The 19,965-nt window shown below is 41.8% G+C and overlaps 1 protein-coding gene across 4 annotated transcripts; it reads left to right on the top strand.

Moving 5' to 3' along the window:
- The first annotated feature begins 2,891 nt into the window (after nucleotides 1–2,891).
- Crbn (cereblon) lies at nucleotides 2,892–19,965 on the top strand. 4 transcript variants are annotated; one of them, XM_090324010.1, is made up of 11 exons: nucleotides 2,892–2,995; nucleotides 6,166–6,272; nucleotides 6,884–7,086; nucleotides 8,863–9,012; nucleotides 12,306–12,465; nucleotides 14,831–14,893; nucleotides 16,230–16,314; nucleotides 16,743–16,858; nucleotides 17,446–17,510; nucleotides 18,473–18,604; nucleotides 19,368–19,965. In XM_090324010.1, exons 1-11 carry the CDS (start codon nucleotides 2,929–2,931, stop codon nucleotides 19,546–19,548), a joined length of 1,329 nt encoding a protein of 442 aa, XP_090180136.1. In that variant the 5' UTR covers nucleotides 2,892–2,928; the 3' UTR covers nucleotides 19,549–19,965. The 4 variants fall into 4 exon arrangements, with proteins under 4 accessions (XP_090180136.1, XP_090180137.1, XP_090180138.1 ...); XM_090324011.1 differs by having other exon boundaries at nucleotides 2,904–2,995; nucleotides 6,169–6,272; XM_090324012.1 differs by having other exon boundaries at nucleotides 2,909–2,971.

Genomic DNA, 19,965 nt, shown 5'->3' with positions numbered 1-19,965 from the left:
TTTGTTTTCTGTTTTAAGATCCCTAAGGAAGCTACAAGAAACCAAAGACAGAGGTCATGTCTTTTTCTAAAAAAAAAATGCATTTAAAATATACCTATATTAGTTGCACAGAGGAGTTTCTTTGTAGTCTTTCCATATTTGCATAGGATTATCTCATTAAAATTGCTCCCTTTCTTACTACCCCCAATGCCCTCACTCCTTACTCCATTTCCTCCCTGCCCCCCATGCCAACTATTATGTGTCTGCACTTGGTCTTCAAGTCAAGGTATGAAGAGTCAGGGGTTAAGGTATAGATTACTGATAGACAGTGTATAAATGGCCCTGAGTTTAATCTTCAACTTCCCCTCTCCCCCCCAAAAAAGAATATACTGGAATATCATCATTTCTGTGGAAGATTTGGAAGACAAGGAAATAGAGACAAGAAATTTCCAAATGGCCCAATAGCCTATACTGGCCAAATATCTCACACAGTATTCCAGATATACCAAATTCACTTTCTCTTCACACTCAAATTCACAAAATAAAGATTTACTGTATCAAAAAAGAGAGAGAAAGAAATCTAGATGAGGTTATAGTAAATAAGAAATGGAATTTAACAGCAGTCTCCTGACTTAAGGAAACTTTCACAGTAATCAATATTTTCTGGTCATATGAGCTCATAAAGATATGCTACTCAAAGACATCAGTGACATCTTTCTTCCTTCACCTTCTATATTCATCTATTCTGCTCTTACCTGATTTTAGCTGGTCTTTTTGTGGTCAGTCCTGGAGTTTGAACTCAGGGCCTGAGCACTGTCCTTGGGCTTTCTCAAGGATAGTGGTCTACCACTTGAGACAGCACCACATCCAGCTTTTTCTATGTATGTGGTACTGAGGAATTGAATCCAGGTCTTTGTGCATGGTAGGCAAGCACGCTACCACTAGGCCAAACTCCTGGCCCCAAATCACAGGTTTTTGTAAGTGTGGGTTGAGTGTGTTTATTTTGATGTTTGCTGTTCCTTGCTCTTGACTTTGGGTGGGAACTTGAGGTCTCTAGGATCAAAGTTTATACACTCCAGTGGCTCTTACCTAGAATGGAGGCAGAGAATGGGAAGATTGTGGTTGGAGGTCAACCTTACAAAAAGTTTGCGAGACCCTTTCTCAACCCATACCAGAGTACTGTGGCCAGTGTTTGTCTGCACAGAGGTCCAACTTGGGCTTCTCCGAGTTCTACAATTCAGTTTGACAATCATTTTTCAGCACCCCACACTGAGCATACAAAGATGTGGGCTGGTAGCTTGGTTCCTGCCCTCACCACCCTTCTGCTGAGCTGGGGAAGTGAATCTAGAAAAGGAAAACAAACATCCTAATAGAACGAGAAACACCTTGACCACATTAAAGTATCAGGCTCATGCCTGTAATCCTAGCTACGCTGGAGGCTGAGATCTGAGGATCAAGGTTCATAGCCAGGGGCACAAAAGGACCTGAGGCTCTTATCTCCAATTAACCTCTAGAAAATGGGAAGTGGGGCTTGGCTCCAGGCTAGGGCGGTAGCCTTGAGCTGAAGAGCTCAGGGACAGCACCCAGGTCCAGTTCAAGCCCCATGACCCACACAAAAAAATAATAATCCAGAAGGCTTTCTAGCTCAAGGGGCAACTGAACTGAGTGAGGCAGGAAGTATACCTTGAAGGAAAAGGGTTAAATGATAAGTATTTTCTGTTCTCTGTACTCATCGATTATATCATTGCTGGAGGCATTGGGCCAATCTCTGCCATCAGCAAGATTTATGCTTGAGTGTTTCAGAATAATAAGAGCTTCACCACTGTGCTTTTTTTCCACAGCCCAAACCTGGCAAAGAAGGAATGTGTGGCATTGCATGTGGTGGGAGGAGGGTGGGAGATAGATAATTAATGTAAATGAGGAATTGTGGACTCTGTGCTTTTGCAGACAGGCAAAGCTGCTTGGTCTGTTTGCTTGATTGGAATAAACTGGTGGCCCAAGAATCTTCAGGCCACCGTGGTAAGGTTCAGAAGTCATCAGGCTGTGCTGTAAAACGTCATTCTTTTTAGATCCTAACTCAGTATGTCAGAGCCAAATACCCAACTCTATTCATCCGATACATGCTTGCTTTCTAAAGCGAAAAAAGAATTGTCAAGAGGAAGAATTAAAGTGCCGTAGCAACAAAATCCCTAGGAAACAGATGATGGACAAAAGCAAATCTCTGCATTTTCTCAACTATATGAGTCCATACTCGTCTAGGCAATAAGAACAACAGTTGGGTGGGGGGGAGAAATGCATCCTTCCTGCAAGTTTGGAGAATCCCTTAGCTTTATGCATTCCCAGTAGAAGGTTGGCATCATCACCAACACACTGGGTGTATATAAAATTACAGTCAATAGCGGAGTTTAAGAATTCCCTTTGTGGACCATGTCATGAGAAAGGGTATCAATGTATGTGAAGTTATGTGCCTTCTATCTGGTGAATATAATGTAACCCTTCTATTAATCACAATAAAAAATACATGAGTGGAGGGGGATGGAAATGGGGAGCATGACAGGAGAAAGGGTATCAATGCATGTGAATTAATGCACCTTCTATCTGGTGAATATAATGTAACCCTTCTCTTAATTACAATAAAAATATATGAAAAAAAATTACTTAAAAAAAGAATCCCCTTTGTATTTCTTTTGGACACCAAACTTGTATTTAAATTTATTTATTTTTTTTCCTGACTTAGACCTTAGCATCCTATCAAAAGGAAAGTCTAGAGCTCAGGCCTATAGTTGTGGACATGGTCGGTGACACGGAGTCGCTGCCGCCCTGCGTCTCTCCCAGGGGCCGCCAGGGGCCGCTGTGGGCCCGGAGCGCGGCGTCGGCGGCGCGGCGCGGCCCCTCCCCGCGGCGTCGGCGGCCCCGCCCTGTCCCAGCCTGCTTTGCGGGTAAACAGACATGGCCGACGAGGAAGAGCCGCAGGACGCTGCGCACGACATGGGTAACCATCTCCCGCTGCTGCCCGGTGAGCGGCGCCGGGCCTCGGGGGAGGGCGGCATAGGAGCGTGGGGTTTCCCCGGGTCGGGCTCGGGGCCCCGTGTTTCCCTCCCCTTGACTGGGGTGGGGGGCGAGGCCCGGTGTTCGGGGGGCCCCCCTCCCCCACGACGCCCTCCGTGCTGCCCCGGGAGGATCTGGAGAGCCCGGGGATCCCCGGGTTCTCCACCCCGGCCGGGTGGGATGAAGCCCGGGCTCGTCTCCTCCCCTCCCCCCCTCCGCTGCACCCTGTGCACCTCGACGCCCTCCCTCCTGCCTTCCCGCCCTGGCTCGGGGATCAGGGGGAGGCCTGGCCCAGGGTCCGAGGATCCGCGACCGAGACGGGACACCCGCCCGGGGGGGGGCTGGAAGAAACGCGGGGGAGCAGCTCGGCGAACAGACCAATTCCATCCCCCTTCCCGTCCTCCGACCCCTTTGAGAACCGTCTGGCCCCGGGCCTGGTGCTGGACCAGCAGGCAGCGGATGCGTGCGGGGCGCACACACGGTGCTGGGGGTGATCGCCCCGTGGAGGGCGGGTCAGATCGAGGCCCTGTTTGTTTGTTTGTTTGTTTGTTTTCTTTCTTTCGTTCTTCCCGTGGCTGCTAAGCAGCTGTTTCACGTTGTTACCCAAGGGAAACTCTGCCTGGATCAGTTCATCCTCTGGGAATAGCATGGACGATGCCCTCCTCCTGCTAAGGCGCCCTACCCTTCCCGTAAACCATGTTCTTGAGCCCTCCCCCCCCTTCCCCAACTGACATGGTAAACGGGCAAGTGTCTCCGTGTTCCACAGAACCACGGAGCTGACCTCAGCCCAACCCTGTGGTTGTCATCTCCAGTGTTGGAGATGCGAAGAGGGAAGATACAGACGTGGTGTTGGCATTCACGCGGGCTCCAGCATGAGTCATCACACTTCAGCCTGGCACTCTCAACAGTCAGCATGCATTGTCTCTGAGGAAACATTCAGAAGTGAGGGAGCCCAGCCCTGGAGCTGCACAGTCCCGATCTTCCAAATGAAGTGCAAGTTGTGTGTGTAGAGCAGATACCTTGCAGTATGGGCTTTTTTGAAGCGTAATCCTCTTTAAGTGCCAAAGAGTTGCTTAGTCTTTGAGATAAGAATTCATCCAAGGCAAATGAAGTATTAATAGATAAACACAGCTGAGTCAGGACAGTGGGTTTTGGCTATATATAGGGGAAAGGTACTACACATAACAAATAAGTTTCTATAGAAATCAGAGCATTAGAATTTAAATTAAGACAGTAATTCTATCCTTGGAGCTAATAGTTGATGTAATAAAGTAAAAGGGCAGCTTCCAGAATTGAGACAAAAGATTTTTTCAGCGTTTTTTTTTTCCTTTGTTATCACTGATGAAATCTCCGTGTTCTCAGGAGAACGTATGTATACAGTGTTAGACCATTGGCTGTTTGCATACTGGAGGAAATGGTTATGTTCATTTCTTTGAACAAGCCATGTACAAACTCATAAGAATGAATAATCCCAGGCAGTTGCCATATTGTAACACATTTGTATTTTCTGTCAGTGATCTAACTAGAAATGGTTTGATTTGATTTAAATAATGATGGGCACAAAGGAAATCAATGGACCGATTGCTAATAGCTCTGTATGTTGTGACATTTATTAAGGGTTTTAAAGATAGATGGACTACCAGGTCAGGAATGATAATAAGTCTTTTGAGTCTCCTTCTCAGCCTTGACACATGATATAGCTTGTTTTGAGTAGTACCTGTGCAGAGTAGTAGAATACTAGCATTCCTGGCCCAGTACTCTAGACTGCAAGCAGGAATCTCCTCCTCATGTCAGCCACAAATGTCTTTTGTCATGTTCAGACATGGGATGGGGAGGACCAGCTTGTTCTGGATCTCAAGTAGGAAGCAGAGAGGACAGCACATGCCCCCACTGGAATGGATGACATGATCTTCCACTTGGTCAGAAGACATCTGTATTTGTAGTGTAGTTTTATCATTGCTAGGGTCAGCTTCAGTTGTAATTTTAAAAATGTGTATGGAAAAAGCTTCTTAGGATATTTCTTTTAAAGTATGTTTTCATATTTCATGCCAACTCTAACAAAGCAAAGTTCAAGTGAAAATAATTGCAAACACTCATTTTAAAATAAAATAGTGACAGCCAAGGATGTGATATCCCTGGGAAAATGCTACGGCATTATTTCTGGCATGTTTTTATGTTATCTTTACTAAGTTTTAATTAGGGGGTTTTCTTTTGATTACTTGCTTTGTTCTGTTTATTTTTTCCTCTTGTAGTAGCTCTTTAAGGCTAAGAGCTGGGAAGTACCTCAGAGATTGTCTTGTTTAAGCTTTTTTAGGTGTCAGAATTAACTTACAGAAATGGAGAAGAGAAAATGTATACAGGAGAACTGACACAACCTGGCCAGTATTTCCTTCACAGGCCTGGAGAATGTATGTCTGCATCCTTCAGTGCGTGCTGCACTTAGTCCTTTGCTTTCAGAGGGCCCAGTGGGAAAAGAGGGAACCTAAACTTCACAGTGGAGCCAGACAGCTTCCCAGCCCAGCCCAGGCTAGGACCAGCACTGACCTTAAGTCAGTGTGAGTGGGAGGATATCACACACCCGTCCTCTCTCTCCCCAAAAAACCATAACCTCCGTTTCATCATGAGAATTACAGTTTAAAAAACTGTAAATGAGCGGTAGAATGCAAAGCATCTGATTTTTGAAAGCAGTCAAGGCTTTCAGAAGTAAGGGAAACTGGGAAACCACTCCTGCCAAAGGGGACAGCTGAGTCCATTGCGATGCCTTGGAGGGGATCCTGTCACAGAAAGAGCCGGCTGTGCAGAGCAGGGAAGGTCTGAATCAGGTGGAGAGTTGAAGTAGTAGCGATATGTCAGTATCCGTTACTTTCTTGTGTAGCACGGTGATATGCAGTATTGAAATAGAAATAGAGGAACACTATGCCATCTTTCCAACATTTCTGTACATTATAAAGTATTCTACAATAAAAAGTAGGTGGAACTTTACAAAAGAAAGAGCATCTATAGTGCCCCAACCCAGGATGCTTCCACATGCACGCCCAAGCCCCTTCTCCCGAGGATGATGGGAGTGGAAAGGAATATAGATTCATTGGTTTTAGTTCCTCTCTCTCTCTCTCTTTTTTTTTTTTTTTTGTACTTCAGCAGAGAGTGAAGAAGAAGATGAAATGGAAGTTGAAGATCAGGATAGCAAAGAAGCCAGGAAACCAAACATCATCAACTTTGACACCAGTCTGCCAACCTCACATACAGTATGTGGTCGTTACACACCAGCCTGTGGCAAATAACCCTAAAATGAAAGGCCTCATTTTTAGCTCTATGTCACCCCACATGGAGATCGGGGATGAGGACTGGGCTTTCTTTTAGTGAGTGAACAGGTCAATATGTTTAGCGGTTTAATACTAAGTCTGCTATAATTCTCGGAGCGCGTGGTCTATTTTTTCAGTAGATCAACTTGAAACCTTACTTTTTTAACAACTAATGAGCGGGCCATGTTGTAAATGTTTGCGGAGTTGTCACTTTCCTTACCAGTGGGCCCTTAAGTACGTGTGCTCCCTGCTACTGGGACTGAGTGCCATTCTGCATTCCAGCCTTGTGGCAGGCTTCCTACTGGTGGTATTTGCACATAGATGTGTTCTTCTCTTGGTGTCTATTCTTGAATATGTGGTATGTGAGAGGCTCTTCATAAGCTGAGAGATTCTACTTTTAACAGTAAATATTAGATTGAAAAAAGGATTTTCATGTAGGATGTTGGGTAAATAAATAATTGGTATTCTGTTGGAAATTGCTTTGCGCCTGGCTTGTGTGTCGGGCTTGCACTTGTGTCGTGTGTCTGCGCTGACTCGTGTGTGTTCTTGAGTAGTACCTGGGCGCCGACATGGAGGAGTTCCACGGCAGGACTCTGCACGACGACGACAGCTGTCAGGTGATCCCCGTGCTGCCCCAGGTGATGATGATCCTCATCCCCGGGCAGACGCTGCCCCTGCACCTTTCTCGCCCCCAAGAAGTCAGCATGGTGAGGAACCTCATTCAGAAAGACAGAACCTTTGCAGTCCTTGCATACAGGTGAATTTCCTTACCATAGCCCTCCCTCATCTAGTCTCAACCCAGTGCAGGTCAAAGCGGAAATAGAATAGACGGTAGTCTTCTGTGTCTAGGAAATGTAGGATGAGATTGCCTGGTGCTGGTAGCTGTAATCCTAGCTACTTAGGAGGCTGAGATCTGAGGATGGAGGTTCAAGGTCAGCCTTGGAAGGAAAGTCGGTGAAACTCTTATCCAGTTAACCACCAAAAAGCAAGCAGTGGCGCTGTGGCTCAATTGTAGAACACTTAGTAGCCCTGAACAAAACAAAGCTCAGGGACAGTGCCCAGGCTCTGAGTTCAAGCCTTCAAAACCAGCACGCACATGTGCACACACACACACACACACACACACACACACACACGTGCACACACACAGAGAACATGAGAGGTGAAGAATTTTGTTGAGAAAAGCTTAAATGTATGAGTTGGACTACCTTTGTTCATTTTTATTACATGTTACTATTCAGAACTTTGAAAAACTTTTACTCTGTTATATTTAACGAAGAACGTTTCTAGATATTAGTTTCCAGAACTCCCTTTATTTAAAAAAGGCTTTTATATTTCAGTGTAAGTACTTTTCTGAGAGTGGTTTCATCTTCCTCAGAATTCATAACTTGTACCAGTATCAACCAGTAGTACTTCAAGTGGCTGGTGGTAAATACAGGAAATCTGTAGCAGAGACAGGAAATAAAAGCAGGAAGCGTTCTTTGTTCTGTGTTCTTGCCCCCTGCCTCCCCAGAACAGTGCTGCAGATGAGAAGCGGAAATGATTATCTAACAAAGGCAAACATTAGGTTTTGGCTGGGTGTAGTAGTGCTACTTGGAATATTGGAGATTTGAGACCAGACCAATTTAGCGGACATTATTTCAGAAAGAGAATACAAACAGAATGGCTTGCATGTGGCTCCCCAGATAGGCTACTTGGTTAACATACACAAGGTCCTGAGTTCAGTCTTCAATACAAAAAGTTTATTGTGTTTTAACACTTTCTGGTGGTAGTAGGCCTTACTAAGCTCTCTGCTATTTGAGCGATTACGCCAACCCTTTTTGCTATAGGTTGAGATAGGATCTTGTGCTTTTTACCTGCACTAGACTCAGTCGATGATCCTCTTACCTGTGGCTTCAATTACCTCGCTGTGCACTACCATACCCATCTTATTTTTTGAGATCGGTCATGCTCACTTTATGTGTGGGCTGACTTTGAACTGTGATTATCAAGATCTCTACTTTCTCACCTGCTTACGGCTGGCATTCTACCATGTGAGCCACAGCTTCTCTTCTGGCTTTCTGTTAGCTTATTGAAGATAAGAGTCTTACAGACTTCCTTGTTCAGGCTTGATCCTTGAACCTCACTCCTTAGATTTCAGTTTCCAGAATAACTAGGATTAGAGGTGTGAGCCATAAAGCATCTGGCTTTATCCATGTAATTTTAAAATAAAAATGTTCAGTGAGGATTGAGTGTTATAGATTGTTTTCCCACACAGCTTGCCTTTGCCAACATTGTGTTTTTTAAAACTGTCCAAAAATGCAATCATGCTATTCAGTATACACTATGGGGAAAACGAAGCGTGTAACTATGGGCAGGGATGGTAAAGGGAAACTGGGAAAAAAAAAAATGGAGGAAGCAGTGACATTGTCCAACATGTACTCATCACCTGACTTGTACAACGGTAACCTCTCTGTACACCTTAGTAAAAACAGTGAAATCGTATTTAAAAATTAAATGTTCAACTCTGTCCTTTAACTTTTTTCCCTGGAAGTAATATACAGGAACGGGAGGCACAGTTTGGGACCACAGCAGAGATCTATGCCTACCGGGAAGAGCAGGACTTTGGAATTGAAGTCGTGAAAGTGAAAGCAATTGGCAGACAGAGATTCAAAGTCCTTGAGCTAAGAACACAGTCAGATGGGTAAGAAGTAACTTGTCTTAAACTTCTGTGAGCTTCGCACAGTGCAGTGGTTTGCTGGGATTTCGTGTTTTATTTTGTCTTACTGAGTTTTCCTATTTTCTGGTTTTAATTAGCTCTCTTTTCCAGCAGTTTTCAACTTTGGTGTGCTGCAGAGCCAGTTGGGAGGTTTTTAGAATTGTATAAGCTCGAGTTCCAACCTATCCTGCATCCTCAGAGAGGGAGTTAGTATGGGGTGAGCCTGGACAGCGTCTTAAAATGATTTCCAGGTGATTCTAATATGCCTCCAAATTTGAGAACAGTAGTGTGGGTCAGAGGGAAGCATCCTTTGGGTATGGCTTCTTTGGGATGCAGAACTTACCTCCATGGGTGGAGACACAGGCATGAAGCTATGTGCCAGCATTCCTGTGATGAGCTCTGCCAATCTTCTATATTTAGTAGCCACCCCTAGTGTGAATTCTCTGTCATATACACCAAGCAATGGAGAAACACCTGAGTCTTGCTGCCTTGTAGGGTTTCAGAGTTTGCTGAGAATTGTTTTACTGTAACCATTTTGGTACAGCTCACATTGTTCACACAGTCCAAAAAAAAAGCCATTTTTTGTTGTTGTTAAATCCCATATACCTTAATTCAGCCTCTCAAGAGAAAAAAAGGCAAAAAGAAAAGACTTTTTTTTTTTTTTTTTTGCCACTTTGATGTTCTCTGTTCAATGTTGTGGTTCTCACCTCTGCCTCTAGGGCTAAGTTTCATAGACATCTTCTTGGATCTTGCTTTATTCTGGGGAATTGGTCTCTGATCTGTGGCCAGAATTGAACATCTCATCAGAGCTCTGGGATTCACAGGTCATCTCCAGGACCAAGGTAGTTTGTGGTTTTAAGATTTAGAAAACTGAACTGTGTGAGCTCAGGAGCGCCTTCATTCCTGAATGTGACCCTCAGTGGGCTTTCTTATCACCACACTGTGAAACTGGAGATTTCACAGAGGTAAGTGAGTTGGTCTGCAGGACCTTGGGAGGTGGGGGTGCTGAGTTCTTGGTACTTCCTCAGAACATTCACTGTGCACTCCCATCGCCCCAAGGCTTCTAGGACAGAGGTTCGAGTGGAGGTAATGGTCGACTCTGTTCTGTTAGTTGTTTGTTACTGTGGATCTTGCTGTTTCTTTTTTGGATTACTGCTCATCTATATGCTTTCTATAACTTTATTTTTAAGTATTATTATTGAGGAAATTGAATGTGGACAGGGTATTTCTCAGTTTATCTTGACTTTAGTGCTGTTTGATTGTGTAAAAACTCTTGAACACAAGGTGGCAGTAAATCCCTAAGTGTAAAATCATTTGAAAGAATATAGTTTGATGGCGATGAAGATTAACATCAACCTGATAGGACTAGACAAGACTAGGAAAGGGCGTGTCCCCTAGTAATGCGTGCAAGCCTTTTGAGGTGTCTGTCTTCATTTCAGACACCCCTATGGAATCTATTACCCTGCTTTCATCTCTGTGCCTCTAGCCTCACTAGGAATTGCTTTCATAGGAACTCCTATGGATCTAGGCAGTTCCTAGATTCTGAGTCCTGAATCCCAAACTAGTGCTCTGTGCAGTATAAAAACATGTCTCCAGAGCATATTGGAAACTCAGGATAGTTGTCTTTCTCTCCTTTTTATGTCAATGATGCCTTATGAATACAAAGCATATGGCTTCTAGCCTTTCCTATGAGGTCTATTTCTTTGGTGTTTTCTGACTATGTGAACTTTTTCTTCAGTGAATGAAAACATAGGCTCTGTCATTGGGTCAGTGCAGGATGCCTCAGAAATTCCTGGGAGTGTAGCGAAAGGAGGGTTAACGTCCCAGTGGAATTACAAGAGGAGATTTTTTTTTTTTACCTGCCATGATCAAGGCCAGTAATTACCAGTTAGAAAGTTAGGCATGGATATCATAAACATTTAACTAGGAATATATAAATTTATACTCATTAGATATTTTGGAGACACAAAATGTTTTTTGAAAGCACATTACAGCCATAGATAGTCCTATGCTTTCGTTATACTTTTAAGAGCGTCTAAAGATGGTCACAGGCTACTGTTCAGATTTGTGCACTTTTTCCTGATATTAGAGTTGTCTAATAATTTGAAAGCAGTATTTGTTTTAATGTTCATTGGAGTAATTTTATTCTTACACTTTTATTGCACTCATTTTATTCACAGATTACTAAAATCACAAAGCAGCTGCCATAATAAACACATTAGCTTAGGTTGAGAACAAAGATCAGCAATGGGGGGGGGGGGGGGGCTAAGGGAGAGCCAGGCCTGTGGATACGCAGCCTCAGGGGTGCCTGCTGGAGAGCACTTGAGGCTGTTCTGACAGCTGGTGCTGCAGAGACAGCACTGCTCCCAGAACATGCAAGTGTTCTTATGTAATATAACATGAAGTCATCTGGTGGTTGAGTAAAATCACCAGTTAGATAGCTCCATTTCTTAACTAGAAATAACAGAATTTTATAACTTTTTGTGGGCCAAGACAGTGGTAATCATGAAAGATGACTTTAGAAGTCTTGAGACAGAGACTCACTGACTCAATCTGAAAGCATGTTGTTCTATGCTCTTTCCTTCAGAAGCTATGCTGAAGGAGATCCAGTGCCTCGTTGAAAACTACCTCATCTGGTTAGGTGTTCTGTTTGCACTCATTTATAAGATGTTTGCAATTAAGATATCTCAAGTAGCATTTTGGAAACGATTTTTATGTTTTGATCCTTTGCATATTCATATTAAATGTTTGTGAATGAGAAAAGGAATGCACAGGAAATAAAGGCTATATGCCATTCTGTAGGGTTTTTTTTTTTTTTGAACTATATATAAATAGATGTGTGGAGTTTTTTTTTTTTTCTCCTTCCTGTGCTCCTTGGATGATTTACGACAAAGAATAGGAGTAAGCGGGAGACAGCAGAGGGAAGGAGGGAGTAGGGAGGCAAGTTGGAGAAGGCAAGGACACCAACGAAATCAATTTATAAGTATCAGATGAGCAAGAGTAGCTTTTATGCTGATACTGAAAAATAAACGTTCATAAATGACTGTGAGATATAAAGCTCTCCCTTTCTGTTCATTTCACAGTGGGACTTTGGTATTGACTTTGATATGCCTTGTCAGATGAAATTATTTTCTGAAAACTTCTTGTATCTTAACATCAGCATTTGGCGAATATGTTCCAACAAACTTGGAGAAATGTTAGCATTTGCAGATATCCTGAGTGTTGTAGTGTGAGTGAGTCTTAAAAATGAACTCCATGCTTTGTTCTCTTTGTTTTAGAATCCAACAGGCTAAAGTGCAAATTCTTCCTGAGTGTGTGTTGCCTTCCACCATGTCTGCAGTTCAGTTAGAATCCCTCAATAAGTGTCAGATATTTCCTTCCAAGCCTGTATCATGGGAAGACCAGTATTCATGTCAGTGGTGGCAGAAATACCAGAAGGTGAGAAACCAACTTTTTGTGCATCTTCTAAAAATGATGACAGGTTGGGTTTTACCTGACTTGAGAATCCTGAACAACTGTTGTGTTTCATTCCCCAGATACCTTCTGTGGCAGAACTCTGGCTGTATTTCATCATAGTTGGAAGCTTTTGAAAATTTCGTAGATGGTTATTTAAGAAATAACAATTTACAACAAAGTACAATAACACAGTTGTAAGGCATTCTTGATAATAGCTTTTACCAGTCATGTATTAATTATACTTTGTGATGTTTAATTCTGTAGCAATTTCTGTGATCATATCAGGTATTTGACTCTTGAGTAATAAGCCTACAGTATCTTGAAATCTGTAATAGCAGCTATTCAGGAGGTGGGGGCTAGAGGAACTCAGGTTTTCTTAGCCTGCTAAGAAAAATTGACAAGACCATAACTAAAAAATAACCTGGTGGTGCACATCTGTAATCTAGCTACAGAGCCTAAGATCTGAGGAACTCTGAAGCCAGCACAGGCAAGAAAGTCCATGCAACTCTTATCTCCACTTAACCACCAGGAAGCGGGAAGTGGTGCTGTGGCTCAAGTGGTAAAGCAATAGCCTTATGCCCCCTTCACTGCTCTTTTGTAGCTAGTTTCTCATGATATCTTGCCCATGTGTAGTCACATTGTTTTCTGCAACATCTTTTGTGGGTGTGGCTGCATTTGCTTGCAAGCCTTGTATATCTGCAATAACATACTCCTTATTACCAAGAAGCAACTGCTAATTTCTGATTTATTGGAGACATTAGGCGTTTTCAAGTATGTTGATTCAATGATAGGCAGACTATTAGAGGCAAACAAGTCGTAGCTACTCAGCATTTACTGTCCCTGTGACTATGGACAAGGTATCCGCCCTCCTTCCTTGTCTTTAAAATAGTAATATTACTAGCAGCCATTGTTTCCTTTGCAGGAGGCATTGACGATCCTGCCACATTATTAACTTGCCACTGCTAGGACTGAATACTTGCTTATCTTCTGTTATTGGTAGCATTTTTAAAAATTCTGTAATTGGACCTTAATGTCGGTTCCCAGCATTATTTTGTCTTAAAAATACCACTTCCTAGGGAACACCTTATGATCTATCTTATGGGCCAGCTCCTAGGTGGAAAGTACTGTCTGAGGAGCTAGGAGGCCATTCCAGTCCGTCTTTGGATAGCCTCAGCTATGAGGAAGTTTGTAGTTAAGTCAGCGTTTTTTGTTTTGTTTTGTTTTTTTTAAATGAAAGAACCGTGTTTGAGCTATATGTGGCTCTTGTGTGTTTGAGGTTTGTCTTCTGCCATGCAGCAATTCCTAAAATGCTTGAGAACAAGTCTTGTGATCTCCTTGAGAGACAAGGTCAGTCCTCCCACCTAAGACTTTAACAGTGAACGTTCCTGTTCTGATCAACACAGAGCCCGGCATCCTGTTTCTTAGATTTTAAATTTGTGATAGAGCAAAGCACAGAGTTAGCTGCCCAGCAGCTGTACACTGGTGTATAATGCAGGTCATGACTGTCAGATAGTCCTCCCACCTATACCCACATGACTATTTCATACCTGTTCTTGTGGTCTTCCAGATTCAGGAGTGTTACCTTGCTTCTTCATCTCTGGGTCAAAGGTCTATTTTGCTCTACTTTTTCCCTCCCAAGTTTCATGTGTCCCACTGGGTCTCTGGTTTTGTACTGTTTTGCTGTGACATTACAGACATTTGAACACTCTGGGTTTCGTTTTACTGATCTTCAGTGCTTGTTTCAAGTGCTTTAGTCTGCTGCAATGTATTCCCTTGCATAAACTTTCAGATGTAAAAATATATCGTTGATGTTTAGCTTGTCCCATTTGTTGCTTTAATAGCATTGCTTTAGTCCATATTTCAGTCATGTTGTCTTCTAGAATACATTTGCTTTCTTTAAAAGCCTTTGGAGTATGTGCATTTATTATTCCAAATGACAGAAAATGACAGATTCCAAGGGTTACAATTTTCTATGGTATGCAGTAATGTGCCTTGTGTAGCCTAGGAGTGACAGACTTCTGTGAGCCTAGGCATGTAGTAACTTAGACCTTCCAGGTCTACAGAGGGCATGCCTGGTGCTACACAGCAATGCCCTACTGAAAAGCACAGCTTGCATGATGATGTCGCATAATTAGGAGACATACTTTTGTACTCTTCCAATAGTAATGAGGGTTCTGACCCCAATATGTAGTTAAAGTCTAGACAAACATATAAATAACCCCTATTGTTATTAGCCAACATATGCTTTTTTAAAATTAGAAAACGCTTTTGCAGAATAAAATCATTTTTTATATTACTCTCTTAATAGTAATTTTCCGGTGTTTAAGTGACTTTTTGTGTGTTGCAGAGGAAGTTTCACTGTGCAAATCTTACTTCGTGGCCTCGTTGGCTGTACTCCTTATATGATGCAGTAAGTATCTTAAACTTTCATGTTAAACTCTGCACTCTCGTAGAATGCCATTTATTACATTTAAAGTAAAAACCAGCAGTTAGAATCACCCTTGGATACACCTTACACAGTCTTATCAAGCTTCCAGTTTTATAGCACTTAGCTGTATAACAAGAACATGATATCATGAGACTTTTAAAGATTTATTAAACATCTATAAACATCTGGAAATCTGTTGGGTGAAGTGATAGAAACAGAAAAGAAGTCTTTTATTTTTCGTTTGGTTTCCTCTAAACAAGAGTATTGGCTTATTTCTCCTGACCTTCAGTCTAATACAGCAGTCTCCAGGAGTCCTTCTGTTCCTCATTTCTCCATAGTAGGCATCGCCAGGCTTTATCAAAACGAGATGACTAGTGGAGAATCTTAGTTTTGAACACAAAAGACTGAACTTAAAGCTTTCTTTCTGTTGCTGCTTTGGAGCAGATTACTTCTATAAATATAGCTAAAGTAGAGAAAATAAAAACCATGACAGTTAGACAGCAGCAGGTATGAGTTGTTCCCCTTAGATGAATCACTTTACAACAAATCCAAAGTTCTGTGAAAGCTGACCAAGTAGGTTTTGAGCACTTAGGACACATGTATCATTTACAGAAAACGCTGTAGTTCTCTGCCCTTCTTTTGTGGTTTTTGAGCCATTACAGAACTGATAAGGAGCGGGGGGGGGGGGGGGGGGGGGGGGAATAAGCAGTAAACATTTTTGTGTAGCAGATTAGGTTCCAGATAAGGTATGAAGACAGAAATGCTAGTGCAAGCCAGGTGGGTGCCGAAGCTCACTCCTGTAATCCCAGCTATTCAGGAAGCTGAGATCTGAGGACTGCAGGTTCAAAAGTCCTTGAGACTTTTATCTCCAATTAACCACCAGAAAACCCGAAATGACATTGTGGTTCAAATGGTAGGGCAGTAGCCTTAAACTGAAGAGCTCAGGGACATCGCCCAGCCCGAGTTCAAGTCCCATAAGTGACCCCCCCCCCCCCCAAAAAAAAAGAAATGCCAGTGCAGTGATCTGTAGAGCCACATTGGTATACTAAGCCAGGAGCAGTTTTGAGGAAGCCTTAGAAGAAGAACCAGTTCCAAGTAGAAGCCAAGGGAGCACTTGTGGGCCAGCTGGGCGCAGCATGGTTCCCTGGAGCAGGGGATCTAGGTGAGAAGCTGCCGCTCCTAGGCTTGAGAGTTTCCCACATACCACATACGATGGCTTCAGTAATCAGTATGTGTAGCTTCATTACAAACTTAGAAAGTTCACGGTAATTTTTAACAAGTCTGTGAACTTTACTATGGCTACTTTTATTTTAACTAGGAAACCTTAATGGATAGAATTAAGAAACAGCTACATGAATGGGATGAAAACCTTAAAGAGGAATCTCTTCCTTCAAATCCAATAGGTAGGAAAAGTCATTTTTCTTATGTCCTGTATGTTGCTGGAAGAAATTAAGACTTATAGTTAAAATACTTTATCTGAAAAGCATGCTATTTTGTTAGCAAAAAAAAAAAAATTGTAAATATTCTCAGTTTAGCCACATACTCTGTTCATATTGCAATAAATCTGTCATCCAAATACAGTTCCTAAGCACCAGCCCTCTTCTGTTCTCTAGTGGCCTACAAATGATCCTAGTTCCAGAATTTACATTAATATCTGTCTCTTTATAATTAAGACTTGTTTTTGTAATGAAAAGTAATCTACCTCTAATATGGATGAGTCTATTGTTTTATTTAAAAGAAGGCAATAACTGGTGTTTTCAAGTTATCTCTTTTTTTTTTTTGCTTACTATTATAAGTTTAACACCTAAAAATCCTTATTTTTTTTTTTTAGATTTTTCTTATAGAGTAGCTGCTTGTCTTCCTATTGATGATGTATTGAGAATTCAGCTCCTTAAGATTGGGAGTGCTATTCAACGACTCCGCTGCGAATTAGACATAATGAATAAAGTAAGTAAAGTGAATGTTTAACCAAACTAGAAAACCAAGATTATTCTTGGGACCAGTAGAGTTGTCACTAGCATTAAAGTTACGTTGTCATGTAATTAGAGAATCACTTCATTGCCTGTCATAGTTTACATTAAAAACACTCTGAAGTCAGGTTGAGCATTCAGATTTAATCCAAATGCTGTGATTATATTTCCTTTGATTTTGGGGATTAGGTGTGACTGGCCGGTCCATGCAAGTATTCCATAATTGAGAATTCTTGTCCCATATTTGTTAAGGATCAGTCAGTCAAACTGACTTATAGTTTCACTTGGGATCAATCAGAGAAACTTGAACTATTTTGCATGTCTCAACTATGAAACCAGATGATGATAACCATAGCACATTTGTGGTTATTTATTGCTTATAAAGCTGAAATGACCTCTTAAAGATGATGATAATAATAGTGATGTGCTTATTAGCAGATTGTAGATTTGGCATTTTCATCCCATCCATGCTTTCCAGTATTTGAAGGAGTGTGGTGACATGTATTAAAAGAAGTTTGTTTATGCTCTCTGTCCCTGCTAACCATTTCCTCTTTAACTTCTTAGTGTACCTCCCTTTGCTGTAAACAGTGTCAAGAAACAGAAATAACCACCAAAAACGAAATATTCAGGTAAAGACTTCATTACATTTATTTACTCCTGAATGTATTTCCAGTTACCTTATCAAAAGTCTTAATTTCTATCCCCAAGTATTAAAAATTATACTCAGGAAATATGCATGGAAATAACAATTGGGGCAAGGCCATCTTTCAGAGAATCAAGTGCCACAGCAGTGGGCCTGTAAGGCACAGTCCTAGCTAAGGGTGATGGCACCCGTCACTTCTGCCCAAGAAGGCTTCTGAGGAAGTATGGACCCTAACCACAATGTCTCAGTGCTGGAAAAAGGCACCGCGGCCCAAAACGTTCCTTAAACTTAATGGTTATCTGGGTTATCTAAAATATGCACCTACACAAAGGAGTATCTGTTACTTTCCTGTGACTCCTGTGAGGATCACAGTCTGAAGTCTTCAGTCAGAGCAAAAGGTGTAGACTCTTCCAAGTAGCCAACAACAACAAAAAAAAGGTGGAACTAGGACCCGGAGTTTGGCCTAGTGGTTGAGTGCTTGCCGAGCATGCACGAAGACCTCAGTACCACATACATAGAAAAAAGCCCGAAGTGGGCTGAGGCTCAAGTGGTAGAGCTCTAGCCTTGAGAAAGTCCAAGAACAGTGCTCAGGCCCTGAGCTCAAGCCAAGACTGGCAAAAAAAAAAAAAAAAAAAAAAAAAGTGGAAGTAGAACCATGGTTAAAGTGGTAGAGCATCAACCTTAAAAGGACAGTGCCCATGCCCAGAGTGGGTTCAAGCCATAATACTGACATAAAAGATTAAAAGCAGAGGCCTGGGTTCGATTCCTCAGTACCACATACATAGAAAAAAAAAAAGCTAGAAGTGGTGGTGCTATGGCTCAAGTGGAAGAGCTCTAGCCTTGAAGTCCCAGGACAGCACTCACGACTGGCAAAAAAAAAAAAGAAAAGAAAAAGATTAAAAGCAGAAAACTCTAGTGGTTGTTTTATCCATGCTGTTTTTGGCTTAGCTTATCCTTATGTGGGCCAATGGCTGCTTACGTGAATCCTCATGGATATGTGCACGAGACACTCACCGTATATAGAGCTGGCAACCTGAATCTCATAGGCCGGCCTACCACAGAGCACAGCTGGTTTCCTGGGTAAGATGATGGGGATGGTGGCTTTTTTGTTGTTTTAGTTTCATGAGTAGAAAACCCCAAAGTTCTAAGTAGATTTGCTAGAATTACAATGAAAAAAAAAACAAAAGCAAAACAAAACACCCTAGACTTGATAGAACAGCACCATACCATTGCATACGTGGAGAAAAAGGTTCCTAATTGCTGTTGTCCTAAAATTATGATATAGCTATCAACTCTGTTAAAGTTAGCTGTTTTTGATGATTCATGTAAACTATTTGTGGATCATATTCTCTAGTATTATCAAAATGAGTTATCCCAAAAAAATACACAGAACACTTGAGTTGTTTCTCTTGTAGTTTATTGTTTTGCTTTATTCCCAGTGCTTCTCAATGTTAAGGAGTTTCTTGGTACCTTACCTTTAATAGCAAGCCCTATCACGTTCTGTTCCAAATACAGAATTGGCTTTTGCTTTTGAAAGAAACACAGCAGGAGGTAGTGAAGGCACTACAGGTGGATCCTGCATCAAGTCAAACCATAATATATGAAAGCTGATGTGTTAGGCAATGCAAAATTGACAAAGTACTTTGGGAAGTTGTATGGTTTAAATGCCGATCCACAATTATTTGAAATGGGGGTCTTTCTACATAATCTAGGCTAACCTCAAACCTACAATCTTTTAATCCTTCAACTTTGGCTCTAAGAAATTTCTGTGCAACAGTATTCCCTGACAAGCTTGGGTACTGATGCATGCTTTCTTGGCTGCCTTCTTCCCTTCATTTTATAGGTTTGCCTGGACCATTGCCCAGTGTAAGATCTGTGCAAGTCACATTGGATGGAAATTTACAGCCACTAAGAAAGACATGTCACCTCAAAAATTTTGGGGTTTAACCCGGTCTGCTCTGTTACCCACAATACCAGACACGGAAGATGAACTAAGCCCAGACAAAGTAATACTTTGCTTGTAAATGGATGTAATATGGTAGCGGTAAAGATACAATCTGCTTTGGAAATTGCCTTTGATCTGTACATGTAAGTAACCAACAACAATACAAATGGAGGATTACCATTTCAACTGTATTTCAGAGAGGATGAAAAACAGTGTAGAATGCAAGAAAACTCTCTGAAACTGATATAATGTTTTCTGCACAAAAAAAAAACCACTTTAATTCATCAAACAAACACATTGGCACCAGTGATCTAAATGATCAAAGTTCCAAGCTTGGGTGCCAAGCACAAGTTTCCTTTTAAATGCAGCAAGGCACTGTATGTTATTTTAAAGGATTCTGTTCTTCACAAATTTCCTTAGCTTCTCTGGAATACTGATTTGTAAATTTTGAAAATATTAAATATGAAGTTTGAATTAAAAATCTCCATTTCCTTTA

The sequence above is a fragment of the Megascapheus bottae genome, chromosome 33 (assembly GCF_031878675.1).
Source record: "Megascapheus bottae isolate mThoBot1 chromosome 33, mThoBot2.hap1, whole genome shotgun sequence".
Classification (NCBI taxonomy): Eukaryota; Metazoa; Chordata; class Mammalia; order Rodentia; family Geomyidae; genus Megascapheus; species Megascapheus bottae.
The sequence above is the reverse complement of the archived record's forward strand: the minus strand, read 5'-3'. Positions and strand labels throughout refer to the sequence as shown.